Source organism: Miniopterus natalensis, chromosome 4 (genome assembly GCF_054644295.1).
Source record: "Miniopterus natalensis isolate mMinNat1 chromosome 4, mMinNat1.hap1, whole genome shotgun sequence".
NCBI classification, from domain to species: Eukaryota; Metazoa; Chordata; class Mammalia; order Chiroptera; family Miniopteridae; genus Miniopterus; species Miniopterus natalensis.
The window spans coordinates 82,280,855-82,304,173 of record NC_142084.1 but is presented as its reverse complement, the minus strand read 5'-3'; the positions used below and the strand labels follow the sequence as shown (position 1 = coordinate 82,304,173).

Genomic DNA, 23,319 nt, shown 5'->3' with positions numbered 1-23,319 from the left:
CATTTCTCAAGCTCTTATCTTGAGCTAGGCGTTTTGTTATACATAATCCTATTTAACCCCCCAAACAACCCTGAGAGGTGAACGTGCACAGTAGGCACTGGAACATGCACAGTAGGCATAAATGAATGGGCATTCATCCCAATTTTATATTGAAGAGCTATAGTTTAGAGACCTGTGGAAAGTCCTCTGAGACCACACAGCAGGCAAGGATTAAAACAGTGCTCCAACCATGCAATCTGTCTTCTTTGTCAGTGTGTTACATCGCCTGGCAGTGGATGAACAGATGAGCTTAGCTTTAGGATGGTATTTCCAGATTGTCCGAGACAAAGAACCTCAGGCAGTGTGGCTGATACAGTTAATAGCCCAAAATAAATGTCTCATCCTGCCAAGGGGGGGCTTTCCAGTATAGCTTTTTGTCTTAAAGGAACATTTGTGGGACAGCACACTAGGTTTCTCTTCTGACACCAACTATGCAAGGTTGATTAGACATTTCCCAAGCCTCTTATGGAGCTGAAGTCTATTAGTGTCCACTTACCCCACGTCTATATTGGGGTCGGCAAATTTTTCCTGTAAAGGGCCAGATTGCGAATGCTGTAAGCTTTGTGAGCCATATGATTTCTGTTGTAAGTATTTAATGCTGTCATTATATCATGAAAGCAGCCATAGCCAATAGTGAATGAATGAGCATGGCTGCATCCCAATAAATTTCATATAATTTTTATACAGTTTTCATGTCATGAAATATCATTCTTCTTTTCGCTTTTTTTAATACTTCACTTTTAAAAGTAACTTACATTATTTTCAATAATGTAAACACCAGTCTTAACTCATGAGCGAAACAAAATCAGGTGGCTGTTGACTTTGGCCCATGGGCCATAGTTTATTGACGTCTGAAGCAAAGATGTTGGAGATCATATTACTCCCCTCATTGTACAGATAGGGAAACTGAGGGCCAGAGAGGAGACTTGTGGGCTAAGGTTGCATGACTGGTTAGAAGATTAGCTGGGATTGGAATCTGTCTGCCCCATATACTCACTGTAGGAGGCAATTCAATGATGACCAGCCATTTGAATAAAATGGGAGTAAAAGTGTTCAGTTAAGTAAATTAGTTAATATAGTCATTCCATGTACCATTTGTCAATTATAATTTTCAAAGGATTAGAATAAAAAGGCATTTCAAATAATTATGATATCCTAAAGAGATATTTAACGCTATAACTACATTAGACATGCTTTCATCTTGCTGTAAAGATTTGGAAAATGTTTTTTAAGGACCACGAGCAGGCTCTGGGCTATCTTATGACTATTAATTACCACATGTATCTGGGAACAAAAGAACTGATTATGTGTGCTTACTGGTTATTTAACCTCTCTGCGGCTCAGTTCTCTGCAGATAGAATAGAGCCTACAGCATAGAATTGGTGGAAGAGAGAAAAGAATACCTTTAAGTGCTTAAGAGCTGTGTCCAGCATATAGTAAGTGCTTAATGAACGTTAGCAGTTATTATCGTCATGTTCACTATCATCATTATCACTGGGTCAAAGCAGGTTAGGTGTTAGAACTGCTTCAAAACCCGGCACTGGGTCAGGCAAGCACCCTGGAGATCAGGAGGCAGGCTTGTGGGAAGGCAGCTTTGGAAGGATGAAAAGCTTTATCTTCAAAGCCAGATTTCCCTTTTCTCCGCAGTTCTTTCAAGGGGTCATGTCCAAGCTGTTCGGCTCTCATCGTCCTGCCTGTTCGGATGCTACACCCGTCAGAAGGGAGAAGCAGCACCCAGCATTGTTAAGGGAAAGGGACCAGGAAGAAGTTTATTAAACAAGCCCGGAGACGCTGGGAAGAGACTCCTCCATCCCGTCCTCTTGGGACCTAGAAGAGGTAAGATGAGAACAAAGCAAAGAATGTGCCCTTTGCACTCTGAATGGCACACGTGGAACATGCCAAGTTTCCCCAGCTTGTCAGGTCAATTCTCAGATGACAGTCCAGAGAGAGGATAGTTGTAGAAAAGTGCAGTTTGAAAAGTCTTGTTATATTAGAAATGCTTGAAAAAAAACCAGGGATGGCCAACCTAAGAAATAATGGAAGCCTAAGAGGTCAAGTGAAGGATGTATTTGGATCTCAGAAGGGCTGTCGTGGGGAAGAGGTGGACCATTTGTTCTCTGAGGCCCTGGAAGGCAGTTCAGAGCCAGTGAAGGGGCAGAAGTCATGGGAGGCAGATTTGGGCTAAAATAATACAAACAACCACCACAGTGTTTACCATGTGTATCAAGCCCTACCATGTAGTAGGCACTGTGCTAAGTACTTTATTTGTATTATTTCGTTTAGTCCTCGAAACAATCATGTGAAGTGGATACTATCATCATTGCCATTTTGCAAATTAGAAAACTGAGGCTTAAATGAATGGAGAAGCTTCTGCCCAATATAACATTGCTCGTGGGGGGCAGAGATCATAGAGCCAGTAACAAGGCTCTGTGCTTGTTTTCTAATCCCTGTACATGCTGCCTCCTGACCACTAGTCCAGTTAATCTGACTCATTTAGCTTCTGTTCACCAATGAAGCACTGGGAATGCCCTGTAGCTTTAGACCAAGAAGGAGTTAGCAGGTTTCTGGGAGGCCAGAGTATGATCCTCAGCTGCTTCAATGTGTGCTCTGTATTTCCCTCTCTCGGAGGCCTCTCTAGCTTCCTCTCTGAGACTGCACTGGTCCTTCTCATCTGCCCTAGGAGACTGCGGGCTCTGAGAGGGCAGGGATCTTGGTCCCCACTGTGTCCACAACACAGTACCTGGAGCAAGCTGACTGCTTAATTCGTGCTGAAGAATGAAGGAATAGGCAACAGATGTCTTCGCTCACCCTTTCCACAATTTTCTTTTAAGCGTCCACCCAGGGCCTCTCAGTCTCTCAGTTTTTGTCTTGTGGACAAAAGAGGTCTTTTCACTGACTCTGTGTGTGTGTGTGTGTGTGTGTGTGTGTGTGTGTGTGTGTGTGTGTGTGTAGTATATTCTGAACTAGGTCATAAATGAGAAGCATCAGGAAAACAGTTGTAAGGGCAACCATGTAAGTTCTAGTCCAGGGTTTGAGGCAATGGTCTCATCTTCTCCAGGTATTAGTGTATTGATTTACAAAATAAGGGCCTGGGCTGGATCAATGATCTTTCAATCTACATTCTGGTTGCAGGCCTTTTAGAGGTTATCACGTTGGGCTGGGGGAAGGCAGAAGGACAGGGTCCTAGATCCCCACCCTCCCTCTTCCACCAAAGGAGCTCTGCTTTTTATCTGTTTCACGCTGGGGATCTCCCCAAGATTCTATTTGAAATTGGAGCTTTAAACTATAAAGTCTGGAAACTTCTGAGCCAGTTCATTTCTCTCTTAAGGGCTCTTCCAGCTTTGATCTACAATTCTGTGATCACACAGGTATGCTTACATGAATATGGATGTATGTGAATTCATGGAATGTTCCTGGGCTAGAGACTTAGCTGTGTCCTCAGATAACCATGTCTCTGCATCATGGTCTTCCAGTTTCCTATTTTATTCACTTTAATCAACTGAACCTTTAATGTGTTCTCACCCTCTACAATCCCTTGTAACACACAGGCTGATCTGGCTCCTACCAAGTCAATAAGACACTGTCACTGTGCTTACATCAGCTAAGCACCATCTGTCTTGGAAAAAAGTACTAGTGTTAACTTATCAAAGTACATTTGAAACCAGGAAAGCAGGTACCTGTACACTTAGATATTTATAAACACAGATCCCCCCCGCCCCATACACACACAGGTGTCTACTGTTGACAAAACATTGCAAAAGTGGGTCAGGGACTAATTTCTCATAGACCAATTTCTCCCAGTCCAGGGATTTAGAATAAAATGCTCACACTTTCTGGCAGAAGGTCAGGGGCCCCCAGACTGGGCTGTCAGTGTTCAGGTGCAGAAGTGTACACCCTGGCATGAACTGGTTGGTCTCCCAGAGCTTCCTTCCATCTCACCTCTCAACTAATTGGCTGCAGTCAGGGCTGACATCTGGCCAAGGCCACTCTGGAGCAAGAGCCAAAGGTCAATTCAAAGTTCAGCCTAGTTTGGGGTGGGCCCTTATGGCTGAAGTTCCTGGCAGACTTGAGACCAACAATAGGTTCCTTTTGCATGATCAAAACCTTCCTATTCAGAGAGGGTCAGGCAAAGAGTATGTAAAGCCCCTCCTTTTTTTGGTGAAATGCCATCTTAATGCCTAATTTATGGTAGCACCCATTGAATGCTTGGTGAAAAATAAATTCCAAACATATGATAAATTTGTAACCTACTGGGAATGGGGAAAGTAATAATCTCATTAATCATTAATTCATTAATTCATTCACTCATTCACTCATCCATTTGTGAGCACTTAATATTGTCAGGAACATACTAGACAAAGGGATGCAGCAGAGAAAAAGACGTGTGATTTTGCTTTCAAGTTACTTAAGGTTTAGTGAAAAAGGTCATTATTATCCAAGCAGCCATAGAGCAAAATAAGTGGACCAAACCATGACCCTGTAGCTTAGAGAAGGCTTCCCAGTGGCAGGAAGGAAGCATGAGGAAGAGGAGGCTTTGGTTGGCTGAAGAGCTCAGGGAAGAATCCTCTAAGCAAAACACACACATGCTCTTAGTTTGAGTCAGAGCGACAGAGGGCAATGAGTAAGAGGAAATGCCTGCACCCATCAGCCTGGATTCAAATCATAGCTCTTCCACTTGCTAGCTGTGTGACAGCAGGCAGGCTACTCAACCTCTCTGTGCCTTCACCGTAACCTAAGATTATTATAGTATCCATATCACAGGGTAATTGTGAGGATTAACTGCATTAACATATATCAAATTCTTAGAACAGTGCCTGGCACATGACAAGCACACACCTAGAGTCTCACGTCTCATGGGCTCTATGTTTCTCCCATTATATAACCTGTATTTCTGTCTTAAAAACAGGGACAAATAAGAGAGTGAGGACTGAGCCCTTCTAGTTACCTATTACCCCAACCATCTGCCCAAACTGGGGCTGAGAGGTCTGTGCCTCTTCTAAGCTGCTGGTGGCAAGGGGGTCCCACGCTCTGGCAGAGCAACTGCTCACACTGTCTTGCGTATCTGAAACGGTCCGCTGACCCAGCAGGCAACGCGTGTGCAGTGTGCAAAGGCACAGGATGCAGACACTAAGTGCTCCACATTCATGGCGCAGCCTCGCCCTTGGGACAAAGGGAGCCAGTGTGGTTCGGGACTTTTGTTGTGATACCTTCAGACTGCAGAGAGGCCAAAAAACTAAAACCATAAATTGCACATCTGGGAAGGTCCTTTTGCTAATTTATTCCTTTTGAAAACATGGTACCAAACTCTCGAACAAACTGAAACCCCCCAAAAATATAAATTTTTTTTTTTTAAATGATAAAGAGTCAGTGGCAGAGTTAGGATGAGACCCCAGGCTGCTGCTGCACTCACTGTTCTAAAACTTGACAAAAATCAACTCATTTTATCTTTATCTTGTGAGGTATGTATTTATATTCCTACCTACAAAGGCGGAAACTGAGGTACAGAGAGGTCAAGTGACTTGCCCAAGGCTGCACATCTAGTAAGTAGCTGAGTCAGAATTCAAACTTAGGCAGTTTCAGAAGGGAAGAAGCTTATTTCTCAGCTTTGCTCGGTTATAATACCACGCCTAAGGGCTGCAAAGGCTTCCTTGGTTTGGGCAGTGTGGCCCAATGGAAAATAAGCCTACTCTTTAGAATTAGAGAAGTTTGAGTTCAAATTCTAGCTTTAGCAACCCAACCCTGGAAAAGTTCCTACAACAGCCTGAGCATCCTTTTCCTCATAAAATGGGAATAAAATCTCCCCATTTTTGGAGGGACACAGAAACTCCTAGGGGTCTCTTGAATGGGTTATTTTAGAACAAGGGGTGGGTGTGAATGCAAAGAGCAACATAGCCTTTTCCTTGTCTGGTGGGATGCTTGGGACAGCTAGGAAGTGAGCATCCTTTGGGCTCTGGGACTTGACTTTTTACCCACCTACTTCAGTGTCTCTGCAGTGTGAGCTCTGGTGATTGCAGTCACTGTGTGTTGTCACTGTTACAGAAGAGGGAGGTGAAAGCAGAAAGAGAAGGAAGGCTGCGTGGGAGAGAGGAGGGAAACTGGGATGGGCCCCAGGAGTGAAGAGAGACTCTGAGAGGAGGACAGGGAGGAGGGAGGGCGAGCCCCCTCCCCTGTCTCTCTCTGTCTGTTTCTGCCTGTTTCTTTTACACACACACACACACACACACACACACACGCATACCCCCTCACACACACACAAACACATGCATACCCACAGTGGAAATTGCGAGGCAGCAGTGAGGGGAAAAAGAAAGCAATGAAGAACAGAGCTAACAATTGCCCCAAATCCCGGCCTAGCGCTGCGCTTAACTTCTGAGTGGATTCCAATAAGTCACTTCCCTTCTCTGGGCCTTGAGTGCCCTTACTGTAAAATAAGGGGCAGGGTAAGGTGAGCTCCCAGGAACTCTTGGATTCTTAAAACCAGGGCAGGGGCACACTCTTCACAGGACCACTGGCCATGTGGATACTCCATCACTATCCTTCCCAGATGCCCTGCAGCCCCCAGAGGCCCATCAAGCCTCTGAGCACCACACTCTGGCAGTTCAGGTGGCCATTTACGGGGTTTGCATTACTGTCACAAGTTGTGATTTTTCTCTGGGATTCATTTAAAACTTCATTTGCATGTTCCAATCTAGCTGGAAGACAAGGCCATGTTGCTTCCAGGACAAAGTCAAGCTGCGTGCTTCTTGTATGAGCCCAGAATGGTGCTAGATATGTGGACATGCTTGACCCACATTTGATGTTCGTGGGGATGGCTGTTAGAATTACATCCTATGAGAAGGCCTGGGGGAACAGGGAGGTGTCCAGACTAGAGGAATAAACATCAAAGAGCAAGCAGGGTAGGCATTTCCAAATACATGAAGGCTGCTTTGTGGAAGGGTAGCTGACACATGCTGCAAGATTCCTGAGAGGGCAGGTGGAGCCAGGAGTGATGAGAGGGTGACAGAGGGCAGATGGGCCCCACTCGGAGAAAGACTGTGGAAACTGTCACAGGCCTTTGAAAAGAAAAAGGGCTGTCTCAGGGAATGAGTTCCCCATCACTGTGTATATTCAAGCAGGAACAAGATAGATGAGAAGTGGATTGGAAGCCCTCTAGACCCACCTCTACCTACCTATTTGCGTATTGTAACTGTATTCATAGTCCCACTATCTGCTGTTTTTAGTACAGACACAAGGATTTTGCCTTCAGTGCCTGTGATATGGGAGTACAGACATTGTTTATTTCCTGAGAAGTTACTTCACTCATTCATTCAGTGACTTTTTAAAGAACAGCTGTTACATGCAACTCACTTTTCCAGGCATTGGGAATTCATCAGTGAACAAGGCAAACACATTTCTTCCTTACAAAAAGGTGCTTGTGAAAAAACAGGGAGGAAGGCATTATATAGTTGTGAATCAGTTGTGGATGAAATTTAGGCTGGGAGGGAGCTGAGGGACCTCAGAGATAATAGCTTGTCCCCAGATGTTAACATCTTCTTGCCCCACTAATAATGATGATGGTGGTGATGGCCATAATTATTGTAATGTAATTACAACCATTTTATTGAGTACTACTTATTTTGCCAAATATTACTACAAGCACTTTATAATGTATTATCTTGTTTAATTCTCATGATAGCCCAGGAGGAGGCAGATAATATCACATTATTCCTTTTTTTTTACAGATGAGGCAATGGAAGCTCAGAGAGGGTAGGTAACTTGATGAATATCACACAGCTAATAAGTATAAAGCCAGAATTTAAACTCAGGTCTGTTTCACCCCAGAGCCACCTTTCCCAACAATTTTGCCACCTAACCAGAGGCTGCAGAAACTAAACGTGACTGTGTGTGGTACTGAGATGGTGGGAAGAGAGGTTCAGAAGAAAGTGGGCAAGCTCAGCCTTCCAGAAGGCATAGACAGATTTCTCACCATAAGGGAGCAGGGAGACTAAGCAACAGTTTCTTCTTAGGACTGATATAGCAGAAGGGCAGCAGCATGGGGCTGGAGGCTTGGATGAGCAGCCACATAGACCAAAGCCTTCAACTCTAACATTTCATAGAAGTTAACCTGCAACTACGTGATGGAAATAGCTGACTGCCCTGGTCCCTAAATGCCCCAGTAAGACCATAGATGACCTGACCTCACCATCTCTCCCTCAGTTACCTTATGCACTAGAAATTATAATTATAATAAAATGCTACCAGTGTATAATTGAAAAGTTATCCAACAGGAGTTCCAGGTCTGTTGCTGCAACTGTAGGCAAGATTTAAACTCAGGGCCCCACCCCTGTGCCTTCCCCCAACTTCCCATGCTCAGAAGTCACATGGCACAGTGGGAAAAACTTGGACATTGGAATTTGATAGTCCAGGAGGAGAAGCCCAGCTCCATCACTGCATAAGCTTTCTATTAATAATCTGGTCATTTCTCCCATGATTTGAATACTCATGTTTGCAGTCCTAGTGACACCCAAACATTTAACTGTTAGGTCAGTGTTTTCCAAACGGACTCTGCAGATGCATTGTTTGAGCCTGCAGGTCCTCTGTTTTGAGAAACACTAGTTTGGTCTAAGATTTGCTGCTGGTACATCATGACGATAAGAATTGTATCTTTGAAGTCTCCAGCTGGTAGATGTCTGTTTTGACCACAATCTCAGAGCAGGAAGTGAACACGGAGCCAGTGCTGAGGTTTGGAGGACTGAGAGCCAGACTGATAGCTGGGCCCTCCAGTGGGCTCCAGGGCCCGGAGGCTTCTTTAAGGGATAATGGTGCAGCTTGCCCAGTTCTGCATGGTTCAGGTTCACTTTATGAACACACCCATACTATGAAAATATAAATACAGGTCTATCCTATCATAAAGAAATATGAATACATATATAAACATAAATATAAACACACACTATGTGATGTGAAATTGAAGTATGAATTCCCCATCTATGCAGAACACTTTCAGCTTTTCAAAGCATTGTGGCTTTTAACAACATATTTGGTCTCCCCAGTGACACTATGAGCATGTAGAGCAGGAGCTATAATTCCCAATTGACAGATGAGGAAAGGAAGGGCTGGAGAAGTGCCCAAGATCACAAAGGCAGCTAAGGGCGGAGTCTGAGCAAAAGGCAGGGTTTTGTTTTTTGTTTTTGACTCCCTGTCCATGGAGCTTACCTCTTGGAACCTCAGCCTCCCCCAGCCTGTCTTTGAGCAGCCCTCAGAGCTGCTTATTTGAATCCCTCTAAAGCGATTTGTTAGAAGATGGCTGTTGGCTACTTTAAAGCTAGTGCATTCCGACAGGTTCAGAAGGAACTGCAAAATAAAAAGTGAAGCTCCTTCCTTTTGTTATGCCTTTCAAGAGCTTCCCTGGTTTCTAACTCTATAATTACACCCTAATCAGAAGCACTCGGAAGGAGGGGGTCAGTTCCATGCAGCCTTGGGCTAATGATGTGGCGGAATTTCTAAAAATTACTGTCTTATGAATTCCATTATTCCTCTGAAGGGGGGGGAGAAAAGCACACACCACGTAGTCGACTATGTTTCAGACTGAATTAATTAGTAATTTGAAGCCTAATTATCAGCTAATCTATTGGAACATGCAAGTCTCTTGTATTTGGATGGTATATGCCATTTGCATCCTGTTAGGTGGCATTTGTAAGAATTTGAGAGCTCATTGGGTCAGGAAAGAAGAATGCAGATCAGAAGAATACAGAAATCCAAAGCGCTGACTTGGTGCTGCTGTGACCAAGGGGTCACTTGGCAATACATGGAGGCTGGCGATGTAATTACCTGGGGTCTGCCCGTGGCTCTGAGGCCACTGATGTGTAACTTCTGTCTTACCCTGCAGAGGTGATTGTGGATGCCCCACCCTTGTTCTGTGTATTCTCAGGCAGCAGGGTGCCCACATGATCTGCACTCAGAGATGACCCAGAGTCATGGGGAAGGCACTGCGTGCTGCCCGCTCACTGTGGTGCTAGGCCCAGCTCTGTCACTGACTTGCTGTGTGACCCTGGCCAAGGCACACCACCTTGCTGATTCTGCTTTCCTACAAGCAAGTGAGACTTATATGGAGTTAATTTCCAAAGTCCCTTCTAGCACTAAGAATCTGGGATTTGAGGGACATCTAGGATTTTCTTCATTACAAACTCAAAAATTTCATCCTTGCAAATGTTTTTTAGGGGTGGGCTCTCTGCTGCCTAAGTCTCTGGACAGCCACCTTCCATTTTAAAGTGTATACACCCCTGAGAAAAACAAGATATTTAACCACTAACAGCAGAGTCTAAATGAACATATTTCAATATGCCCTTCTGATTTCCAGTCCTGAGCCTGAAATATTGGGACAACAAGGCCCAAGGCAAGGATTAGTTGAAGGGGAAAAAAGGGTCAGGTAGGGATATGAGGATGGTCTGAGACCAGGCCAGAAAGAGTGACAGAACTTTAAGGTTTAGGCAGGATGTTTTGGTCCCACTTTCAGATCCTGCATTTTCACCTTTCCATACTGTATACACCCAGATCCTATGCCTTTATTCTAATGACTTTTTTTCCAGGCATAAGTAGAAAATATCAATTCTTTTTTCAATCAATAATTAATGTTACTCATAGAAATAATCAACACAAAACAGCATGGTTAAAACGGAATGTGGTAGAATTTGTTATAGATTAAAAGCAGAAAATCACGTCTTAATGGAAACACAGAAAATTGCAAAGACAAGCCAGGATAAGAAAGAAAGCTTGTAGAAAAAGCCACCATTACGGAAAACTGACAATTGTTTGAATTGTCACACGGTAAGATTTGCTATTGATTAAAATACTTTAATCAGTATAAAATTTGTTATGGATTTGATGGGAGATGCGGTCACTTTGGAAAACAACTTAAGAGTTCCTCAAAATGTTATACATAGAGTTACCATATAACCCAGCAGTTCTACTCCTAGGTGTACACTCAAAAGAGAAACTTGTACACAAATATTCCTAGCTGGTTATTCATAGTAGTCAGAGAGTGAAACAGCTCAAATTGTCCATCAGCCAATGAGTAGACAAAATAGATACAATGGAATATTATCTGGCAATAAAGGAGTAAAGGAATACATGCCACAGTATGGATGGACCTTGAAAACATTATGCTAAGTGTCAGAAGCCAGTCACAAAAGACCACATATTGTATGATTCCGTTTACATGCAGTGTCCAGAATGGGCAAATGATAGAGATAGAAAGAAGCTTAGTGCTTGCTTAGGGCTGGGAGAATTTGGAGTGCAGTCACAGTGACAGCTACTGGGTATTAAGTTTCTTTTTGGGGGGATGAAAAAGCTTTAAAATCAGATTGTGTTGATGGTTTCACAATTCTGTGAATATATAAAAAACCCTATTAAATTGCGTACTTTAAACGAATGAACTGCATGGTATATAAATTACATCTCAATAAAGCTCTTTAAAAATGGGCTAAAGGCAAAATAAAATTACTTTTGGTTTTGGGAAAAAACAGCTGGAAGAATTACACTTCATGATAAAAAAGGTAGACAGGCAAAACATGTCTGAGGAGAAACAGACTTCCCGGAAATAATGGCCACAAAAGAAATCTCAAAATGGGACATGTTACAAGATAAAATGTAATATGTACAAAAAATTATTTGCTGAATCAAATCTTCATAACATGAAAATAATTGCACCCCATAAAAGGACCTGCAATGCAGTGCATTAAAATGAAAACAAATTTCAAAGAAAGGCATCTCATCTAGGCCACGTAGAGCAGTGAATAAAAACTAAATTGAAATAATATTGTTCGTGCTGGAAAACTGTTTCTGGGTAGAGATTCATCAATACTAGAATAATTACAGTTTAAGTGTTTATATTTATAGACTACAAAATGATCATTTGTGGTGATTTTGTCCTTACTGACAAGAGGCAGAGTCAATTAGAGCTAGAATTGTGATGATGGTTGCAGCCCGTTTTGGTTTAGAGGTTTGCCAACAGTGTGCTGTGGTTTGAGAAGCAAGGGTGGGAAGAGGAAAAGTAAACTTGGTAATGACTGGACTTAGTGTTGCAGCTCCAAATTGCCCTTCTCACCCATGCAGTTCCCACCAGCCGGGGACCAGGGAAGAAACCTGGGGCCCCAAACATGGAAGCACCACAAGCTGAGCGCCTGCAGTATGCTCTGCTCACCAGGTTTGCAAGGATGTAGTGGTAGCCAATACCATTCTTCTCCAGCTTGATAATCTAAAAAACACAAGGGAGGGGCTCATTAATCATATTAGCAATTAAAGCCGTAAGAGCAACAATTATAGGAACTAACAGTAATTAAGTACTTATAATGTGCTCTGCGCTATCCTTACTCCAACTATAATATCACAATGATGGCAGCATCAGAGATCCTCATTTTACAGATGAGGAACTGAGGCATAGAGAGCTTAAATAAGCTTCCTATGGTTACCCAGCTAGTAAGTGGCAGTTGCAGGATTTGAAATCAGTTTTGTCTAAATCCAGGGGGTAGAGTAGCATTATCATAACCCCAGGGACACAGCTGAAATATTCACTTCTTTCTTTCTTTTTAAAAAATATATATTTTAAAAAATTTGTTTTTATTCGTTTTAGAGAAAGGGGAGAAGGTGAAGAGAGAGAGTGAAACATTGATGAGCGAGAGAAACATGGATCTGCTGCCTCCTGCGAGCCCCCTACTGAGGATTGAGCTTGCAACCCAGGCATGTGCCCTGATCAGGAATCAAACCTGTGTCCTCTTGGTACATGAGATGGCACTCAATCCAACTGAGGCACACCGGCCAGGACCACTTCTGTCCTTTCTTGAAGGCTTCCCCATGCATGGAGATTCTTTCCTGGTGGGAATCCTATGCTGTGTTAAATTCCCTGTCACTTGTGATGATATCCGCTGCTTGGATGGACAGATGAATGGATGGGTGGATGGATGATCAGATGGGTAAATGGATGATTCCACCCCAGTTCTTGACCTTTAACTTTTTTTTTTTTTTTTTTAAATATATCTTTATTGATTTCAGAGAGAGGAAAGGAGAGGGAGAGAGATAGAAACATCAATGATGAGAGAGTCATTGATCGAGCCCGCAACCCGGGCATGTGCCCTGACCGGAAATCAAACCCCGATCGCCTGGATCCCAGGTCGACGCTCAGCCCCTGAGCCACGCCCGGCCGGGCTTGACATTTAACTCTTTGCATGAACCATACTGAGATGCAGTTCCTTCTTTCCCTGAATTTTGTGCTTGCTTCTTTAAACCAGCTGGGTACTCAGACATTAATGGACCACTCAACCCAGAAGCTGAAAGGGAATGTCAGAATTGTCTCGTCCAACCCCTCACTGTACAGATGGGAAGTCCAGTACCAGAGAGGCAAACTGATTTGCCCAGATCCCACATCAGTCTGGCAGCAGTATCAGGACAGTGTCCTGGCTCTGATGAGTTTCTCCATATGATGTCTGATTATAGTTAATTATTAAGAGCCAGGGTCCTCAAACGTCCCTCCATCCTGAATGTGCAGACTATCATAATCATTGTGGGCAGGAAAAATATTTGTGGAAAGAACTCCCCAGAGGCTTGCTTGGGTAGCCAGATACACCACCCAAGGAACAGCTAAGACTACAGACCTTGGTTCAGTCCTAACTCCACCTGCAAGTTAACTTGATCTATGTCTTTTTTTTTTTTTTAAATCATCAAATTGGGGTTAATACACCCTGCTCAGTGCCTCTCCCCCAACACTGTTGCAAGGAGGCATACAACATATGAAAATTGCTTAGGCGTCTTCTCTAACTGAACTTTTCAAGGTTATTAAGATCCACATTCAGACATCTACTTAATTGGATGTATGTGCATAGCAGCTGACATATTTTTATGTAGGGTATAAGTAGATGCAAGTACACACAATGAATGCCCCAAAACTGTGGTTAGATTTTGAAATTCCAGACCACGGAGCACAAATACTGTCGGGATGATAGTTTTATTACTAATTCTTCATCACTTTTTCATCTTCTTGTCAAACGGTTGCTGCCCTTTTAAAAATGAGATACCTTTATCAAAAACCTATTCAGATTCTAATAAACTCAAAACAGCAAATAAAAGGTATTTCAAAACCCACCGCATTCAGGCAATGGATAACTGTAATCTCAAGGTAAAATTACAGGTTGAAACGTAGGAAACTGGCTGATCATTGATGACTTGTGACCAATGAAAATTAGCCATTTCATTCGGTTCAAGCTAATAGCAACCTTCTTACCCATTACTCATCTACCTACCCAGTGGTCTACCTTCCTTCCTCTCCTATATTCCCTTCGCTAGATTTATTATGTGTCTTATATATATAGCAAGCATGGTGCAGGGGATTTGGTGGAAAGTGAAACAGGCATGGTGCTTGCCTTCCTGGAAGTCACAGTCTACCGGGAGGAGACCCATACTAAACAAAGAGAAATGCACACAGGGTTACTAACTAAGAAAGCTCTAATAAAGATAACAGTTTCACTCAGGAGCATTGCTTCACTGACCCCATTCCTTCAAATTCCATTTCCTCTGGATGGCCTTAATTCACAGTCTTTGTGTCTGGAATGCTGTTTCCTTTCTCTCTGATTATTCATAATCTTTATGGCTGAGCTCTAATCCCAACTACTCCATAAAGCCTTCTGTGATTAATTAATCCAATTAGCAAATATTTATTGAACATGAACTGTATGCCAAGCACCATGCTATGAACAAGAGAGGCAAGGTCCCCATGCCCTCATCAAGCTGAGATGACATTTTAGCAGGGAGCCAGATGGTAAATATACAAACAGATAAATGAACAAGGTTTCAGTAGGTGAGAAGCAGTATGAAGATAGTAACACAGGTTGATGTGATGGTTGGCCTTGTCCTGGTTTCTCTCATCTCTAACTCATTCTGAACTTAATGACTGCATTATATAATTTGGTGTCTTATATACTGATAAAGCATTATATTCTAATAACCCTGCTCCCTGATCATAAACCTTCGCTGCCTTTCTGCTCTTTACAGAATAAACTCCGAACACTTCAGAAAGGTTTCCAAGGATAGTCACAATCGTGTGTTCATACCCCTGTCATTGTCTCCCTGTAGATACTCAGAATCTTCCACTCGGCTGCTAAGCCATTCTATGAACCTCCTCCCTCACATGCCCTCTGGGCTTCCCTATATGCTCTTCTCTGCAGCTTAAAGGCTCTTATCCAGCCAATGGCTACCTGTAGATATCCAGACCCATCTCTTATTTGGGATCTTTTTTAGAGCCTTCACTGATTTCCTATTCTTCCCATTCTCTCAAAAATCCCTCCCCTTGTTGACTTATATTCTGGTTGGGGGAGTGGAGACAGAAACAGGCAATTGATTTTCTACTTGGAATTTGGAATTACTATTTCCTTCCTTCCTTAGGCAGAATGCTTTTATTAGACCAAAAAGATCCCAGTTGCTGAGTGTTTTAATAGTTTAGGATGATGCCAAGTTATCAGACTGCAAGTCAGGAGATGTAAATTCTAGACTCATCATTGTCATGAGCTAGTTGTCTGAACCCATGGCAGATCATTCACCCAACTTGACCGTGAGCCATCCCACCTATAAAATGTTGAGTGCAGGTGGTAAATCAGGTAATCTACAGATCCTTTCAGCTCTTTGGTCTTACTTTCCAGAATAGTGGAATTCAACAATTCTAAAAGTTAATATTCTATAATCGGAAATACCCCTACAAACAAGTCACGCTCTTAAAAAACGTACATTTGTCCTTTGGCAAAGGAGGTGGGGAAGCTGTAAAGTTGCATTTTTGAGAGGTTGGGCCCTGTGGGCAGACCAAGCTGGGTTTGACTTCCTGCTCCTCTTATATGTTAGCTGCAAGTTTTTGGGCAAGTATAATCCTGTGTTTATTCATTTATAAAAGAGTGGAGTCAATAAATTAAGCTGTTTTATAGAGCTGGTATAAGGAGGAAGTAGGGCTGTGCATGGAAAGGGCCTGGCATGGTGTCTGGTGTATGACAAGCATTCCAAAAATAGCAGCACTGACTATTATCTCTACTATGGAACCATATAGAACAAGTCATCAGTCTACTAAGAATCACTAGCTATTATTCAGCACGTTCTCCACCTCTGTCTCATCTAATCTGTTATTCTCAGCTTTGTAGGACAGGGGTCTTCATTCCTATTTTACACGAGACACTTATGCCCAAAGAGTGAGTGACTAAGGAAGACAGTGCTGGTTGGCAGTAGGAATAGCAAAGGCAGGCAATGCTTACACATATCGCTTTCTGTGGGGCAGGCTCTGTTCTGAGTGCTTTGCATGTACAGATTCTTTTAATACCCACAGGAGCCCCCTAAAGGAAGCTGTTGTTAGTATACCCATTTTATAGATCAGGAATCTGAGATGTAGAAACATTAAAACATTGGCTCAATGCCACAGAGCTAGTAAATACTAGAGCTGGGGTTTGAATCTCAGCCACTCTGCCTCCTGGGTCTCTGCTCTTATGTGTTACCCTAGATTGCCTCATTTAACAGGAATTCAAATCCCCTGACTCCAGCCCAGAGAAAGCCCACCTCAATGGAAACACTTTTTTGCTGGTTTCTCTTTCCCAGAGTAGAGGACAGGCCCACACTTTGTAAAGTGGAACACGGAGTTAATTTCTTAAAGAATCGCTGATTTTCAGAATTTCTCCTGTTCTGTTGCTGAGACCTGAGTGATTGCTGAGCTGGTGTTGAGATTCCCTGTGGAGGCAGCAGAGGTCTTGAGGGCCATTAACAAGCTTTGTCATGTTGTCAAGTACCTAAAACTACCATCTTTCATTATAGAGCACTGCTCAGGAATGATTGCAAAATATATTTCCTTCCTAGCTCATCTGAATACACACATGTAATTTAAAAAGACAGCGATCTACACAAAGGCCTGCTGCTTCTGTGATGGGCACATGCTTTCTTACTGAGAACTGGAAGAACCATGGCTGGGGGACCTTGGACTAAAAACTGTTGAGGTTACAGTGACCTCTCACAGAGCATACAATCGATTGACTTCTCAGACTCAGGAGAGTGTGCAAGGAAACAGTAGAGAGGGAGATGCCTGCTGCCTCTTTAGACTATTAAAACAGGTCAGTGGGCCAAATAAATGAGATGCCAAATGCTGGATCAGTGAGTGATAGAACTCAGAGCTGAACCCAGGAACCTGGCTCTACAGGATGTGTCCCTAATGAGATAGCCCTTCAAAAACTCTAAATTGCAATGTAATTTTCTTTTTAACAATAAAGGGAAACACTGGAAGTAAGTTTTTGGTCAACTGATCTGAGAACCATTTGAAGCCCTATGTCAAGGCTCCTATTGTTTGTGCTATTTTATAAAATTTCAGAATTAAAGTTTATGAATTACAGAATATGAGAAGAGAGGCATCTGGCTTCCTCCAGTCAAGAACTCTCTTTGTAACACCCTAGGCAAAAGGTCATCCAGGTCACTCTTGAACCATCTCCCACACCCACCCTGAGCCTTTGCAGTGTTCACTACCTGGCCCAAGATAGCGTTGAGGCGTTCCGATTCACAGTCCACCACCACCAGCCGCTCTTTTTTCTTCTCCAGGTCCTGAAAGAGCATCCGGTATCCCTCTTCCGTGGTTGTCAAAATGTTGACTGCTGTCACCTGCCAGTTCTTCTCAGCAGCTGTGTCCAGGACTTTCTGCAGGACGGACAAACCTGGAGGTCGGGTGAGTAGAACAGAGAAGTGGCAGTCAGGATACTTAGGCATATAGTAACCACTTATTAAATGTGTCAGCCTGATTTCCAAATAGCACCTAATAATTGTAAATCACATTCATGAATGTTCAGTATATCTCAGTACCTAATACTTTGCCTCTCATATAGTTGGTATTCAATATGTACTCAACTCAACTACTGTCTTCTAATTTGTAGCTAAATGATAGAGGAGCCCATTACTCAATGCTGCTTTGTTTCATCTTTGAGGCATAGATGGTGTATTAGTTTCCTACTGCTGCTGTAATAAGTTACCACAAACTTAGTGGTTTAAAACAGCACACATCTTATACTACTGGAGGTCTGATGTTTGAAATATATTTCCCTGGACTAAAATCAGGGTGTCAGCGGGGCTGTGTTGCTTTCTAGAGGTTCTAGGGGAGAAAATTTGGCTCTTCAGCATCTAGAGGATGCCTGCATTTCTTGGCTTATGGGCCCGTCTGTCTTCAAAACCAGCAGTGACTGGTCAATTCTTTTTCATATCACACCTTGACTCTGACTCTCCTGCTTCCAACTTCCACATTTAGGAACCCTTGCGAATACATTGGGCTAGACAAATGATGCAAGATAATCTCTCTATTTTAAGGTCAATTGATTAGCAAACTTAACTCTACCTGTAACCTTAATCCTTTTTGACATTTAATAAAACATATTCACAGGTTCCAGGGAATTAGGACATGGCATCTTTGGGAGGGTGGTGGAGGTCATTATTCTGCTGACGTCAGATGGTTATTTCCCTCTTGCATTATTAATCAGTCTTTTGTACGTATATTATTTCTGTCTCCCGGTAATACTGCTCATCCTTCCCATAGTGACCAATATGGTGCCTGGCCTCAAGCACCATTTTTAGATGAATTGCATTATGTCTTCCTATCTTTGTTTCTTTTTTAGTGCAAGTTGTTTCAGTGTAGTGCTAGAAGTTTACTATGTGTCTGGCACTGTTTCAGAGGCTTCCCTGCCTCCAGTTAATCCTGTGAGGTAGTTACCATTATTATGTCTGTTTCACAAATGTGGAAACTGAGGCTCAGAGAGATTCAGTCATTTGACCAAGGTTGTGCAGCTAGCAAATGGCAGAGCTCAGAGGTGAGCATTCTGAGACAGGCAAAGCCCTTATGAGAGTGTGGGTACTTCTGCCTACCCCAGAGATGATCCTCTGTGATGGAAGTTACATTTTTTTGGCTTTACCGCTTCTACAATTCAAGTTTCATTGTGTTGCAAAGCTGCAGTGAAATAGCCCTTGTGCAGGTGTTCCTCACAATAGCTGCTATCTGAAAAAGAAAATCACCAAACTAAGGAAAGGAAAGAAAAGTCTAAGAAAATAGAGTGCTTGCTGTCACTCCTGTTGGCTCCTTCTCGCCTGAATAATGCCTGCCTAACTCTTCTTGAAAAACCATTTTACAAGCCACTCTCCTGCTCAAATGTCTTCTAAGACTCCCTACAGGCAATCTCCTATAAAACCTCCCTTTTGCTCAGGAAAAAAACTCCCTGCCTCAGTTTCCAGATTTTGCGTGATCTATTTATTTTTTTACACCAATAATAACTAAATTCTTATGGGACTATTGAGTATACAAGGGGGAAGGTAGGGCAGGAGTTAGAAAAAAGAGCAGAGTTCCCGTGGAAGAATCAGGAACTAGGGAAAGTGGTGCTTGAGCAGGCTGTAAGAGGGAAAGATGTGCATATGTAGATTTGAGAAGGGATGTGGATTCCAGGAAATGGGAACAGCATGAGTAAAGGAGCAGAGAAAAAACAGGATAGGAAACATTAGGAGAATGTGATATAAAATTCAAAATTTCGGTGGAGGCAGAATTCAAAAGGCCTGGGAGGGTGGATAATGATGGTGATGGTGATGATGATGATAGCAGTTAACTTATAGACAGGGCCTTGAGCATTTATTATGTTCCAGACACTGACAAGCCCTTTGTAGCCATTCTCTCATTCAATCCCCACAACTTTATGAGGTGGAGATTAGTGTTAGCTTCATTATAGAGATGAGGAAATGGAGGCATAAAGAATTTCTCTGTGAACGGTTAAACTGGGGCAAAGAGTGCTTGCCCAGAGTCAAACAGCTGGAGAGAAGAGAGCATAGAATTCAATCCAGGCCTGTCTGACTCCAGTGTTTATGCTCCTAACAACCTCGCCGTGAACCATTTCACCGAGGCCCTTGGACTTTTAAGTCTGGACTCAGGAGCCATGGAAGCATGGTGAGCTGGAGAGAGACACTGCTTCAAGACGATTACTCTCTCAAAGGATGTGTTTCCACACTATGAGTTAGAGATTAGCCAGGGAAACATCAGCCCATGTGAACAAAGCACTTCTGGCTTATGTCCCCATGCTCCTCATGGAGGCAAGAAGGCATCAGTTTTCTTTCTCCTGGTACTTTTCTCTCCAGCTTTCAACAGTCTCCCTCTCTAGTCCCTGGCTTACCCCGGTCAGCATCGTAAATGTAGACAAATTTCTGCCACTTGTAATGGTCGATAATACTGATGAGGGCATCCTGCAGCTCGGGGCGCAGCTGAAGGACAAACTGGTTGGATGTGTCAACAGGAAAGCTTGGCGTGATGAAGCAGACATGGAGGGCCCCGCAGAAGGAGGTCAGCATGTTGACGGTCCTCCGTTCATAAAACCCAAAGATGGCATAGACACCTTTGGAGAACTGGGAACAGACTGGAAGAGAAGAGAAGGATTAATGGATAGAAGATGCTGCAAGCAAGCTGTCAGGTGGCTCCAAAACAAATTCATCTACTAGTTCATCTGTCACCTACCCATCCATCATCTAGCCATCCATCCATCCAACCAAACCGTCCATCCATGCATCCTTTCAACCCACCAGTCTATCCAACTGTGCATCCATTCTACCCATCTACGCATCCCATTCACGCATTCATCTGTCCAACCCAAACACCTATCTATCTAATTTAATGTTTATTAGGTGCCAGTTCCATGCCAGATGTTGTCATGGTTATTAGTTATAAATGTATACAAAGTATTTCCATATGTTCTCTCACTTGATGTCTACAACAACCTTGTTGAGGTAGAGAAGGGATGAGTGGGTCATTTTTTAAAAGGGAAAACCAGTATCCAAAAACATAAGGGACATGTCCAAGCTAGCACAGCTAGGACAGATGTGAGTTGGGGAGATATCTTGACTCCAATCCATGATATTTCCACGACACTGCCATTACTTTAAGGCAACACATATAAAGATGCTACAGGAAGAAAGCTTGCTGCTGATTCATGTTTAAGAAAAGAAGTGTTGATTTTCCCGGCCTACCCTTAGTTTTTGGTGTACGTTTCTCTGCTGATACTTGTTTTATGTTTGCACATCCTGCTAGCTGGTCTTTTCAGGCCCCCTGTTGTATCAGCCATAGTAATAGCTTAGCTGTGTGAACATCCCCACAGGACCCATTTTGTAAGATCCCAGTGCACAGTTACCAATTCTTGTTTGTGCTGGTGACACTGCTAGTTAGAGCACAATGCAAAGAAAGCGGTCATAAGGCCGAATTCCAGGTCAGTCAGCCACTGAACTTTATTTATTTATTTTTTGTAAATAGAAGCTGCATTTATTAAAACAAACGATTTTTATGATTAATAAGCTCACTAGAAAATAGTAAAATCTCCAAGCAAATGATACACATTAAAACAATGTGAAACTAAAACTGGAGTTGAGAGTCACGAGGAACAAGCCATCATGGAAGGCAGGGTTGGCGGACAAACACCACTATCAGTTTTGAGACTGAGAAACTCAACTTTGGGTTGTTGGTAACATTGAAGAGCTGGTTCTGCGATGTCTATATTAAGGTAGACCCTTCCGAGGGAACTAATATTACAAACTCATTTTTTAACTAAATATATAAGGTTGTTCTTATTTTTTATTTCTCCTTTTTTATTATATTTATTGAGGTAACATTAGTTAATAACATATACTTTTCACACGTACAACATTATAATTTGACATCTGTGTACTGTATTGCATGCTCCCTGCTTGAAGTCTAGTTTCCTTCCATTACCATATATTTCACCCCTTTTACCCATTTTGCCCTCTCTCTTTCCCCTCTAGTAACCATCATTATGTCTTTAAATTTCATTTTAATATATGATACAGGAGAAGGTTCACAGTCTTTATCCAGTCAGATAACCAACCCCAGTGCTATCCCCAATGTCTGCAAATTACCTCCCTAATATAACTGGTGAGACAGGTTAGCCTACCTCATCACATTAACTATCTTTAGAGTGATTTTTTTTTTTTTAATTTTCACGTATATTAGGTTATGTAGTTCTCATCATGACCGTGGTGACTTTGGTAGTATCATTTTTTTAAAGATGAAAAGTTAATGTTCTCAGATCCTTTGCTGTCTAAATACATCACCTCCTTGTATATTTACCACATTGCCTTGTGTATAGGGTCTCAAATTATTCTCCATAGAATTGTCTTTGCCCGGCCGGCTTGGCTCAGTGGTTGAGCATCGACATAGGATCCAGGAGATCGCAGTTTGATTCCTGGTCAGGGCACATGCCCGGGTTGCAGGCTTGATCCCTAGCAGGGGGTGTGCAGGAGGCAGCAAATCAGTGACTCTCATTGTTGATGTTTCTATCTTTCTCCCTCTCCTTTCCTCTCTGAAATCAATTAAAAAAATAGTAATAAAGTAAAAATTAAAAAAAAAAAAGAATCGTCCAAAGGTGTCCCATGAAACCTTAGTCTCAGAGATGCTCTTTAAAAAACAAAAGATTTCTCTGGTCAAATAAATTTTAGAAATGGTGCACACCTTGTCCTCATCTTGGAGATTTATATAGCACACTAACTATGGATTGTGAAGAATCCTTTTCAACTTTAACCCAGATTTTGTCAAATATATTTTCCCCCAGGATGATTTGTTGGTGCATATTTTTAACTTGTTATTGAAGAACCTTTGGGTGCTGCTGCACTAAAGAATGTAGTTAATCAGTGGCACACAGCTCCCTCCTGTGAGTCTCAGACCTCAGCCCGCCCCTAGAGATAATGGGCTTGATGAGTATCTCTCAAAGATTGTAACTGAACAACACAGTCATCTGTCCAGCCTCCGCTGAAACCGTCATGCCATCTATGGGAAACCTGGCAGGTGGCCATTAACATCAGCTTGCATACTTCTGGTCCTGGCCATTCACTACCTGTCAAGGTGCCGGGGCCAGGGACTGACCACTGTTTGAAACCAGAACCTCATGGAATGCCTGCTCTTAACCCACTCCATCGCCCTCCTGGTATCTGAAGGTGGTCCTCATGGACTCTAGCTTTATGGCATTTTATTTTCATTAGTGAAATCCATTCTCCACCCAGAAGCTAGAGGGATCTTTGTAATTAAATAAAACAAGCAAAACAAAACACATTGTTGCCTTTCCTTGTGTAAAACCTCTCGAAAGTTTTGAAGTTTTCCATTTTACACAAGAAAAATCCCCAAGCATGTGCCCATGCCCTAGAGCTGAATGACCTGCCCCTCTGACCCCTCCTCACACCACACCTTGCTCCCTGCTCTAGCCACACTGGTGTTCACTG

General features: G+C 42.7%; 1 protein-coding gene across 3 annotated transcripts in view; it reads right to left on the bottom strand.

Moving 5' to 3' along the window:
• Positions 1 to 23,319, bottom strand: part of GRIA1 (glutamate ionotropic receptor AMPA type subunit 1) — a 265,907-nt gene that overhangs the window by 108,027 nt on the left and 134,561 nt on the right. For all 3 annotated transcript variants that reach the window (XM_016213816.2, XM_016213792.2, XM_087816937.1), the window contains exons 3-5: positions 20,217 to 20,456; positions 17,551 to 17,735; positions 12,221 to 12,274 (exon numbers count right to left, since the gene is read on the bottom strand). In XM_016213816.2, coding sequence (XP_016069302.2) covers positions 12,221 to 12,274; positions 17,551 to 17,735; positions 20,217 to 20,456 — 479 coding nt within the window. The remainder of the gene's footprint in view (positions 1 to 12,220; positions 12,275 to 17,550; positions 17,736 to 20,216; positions 20,457 to 23,319) is intronic.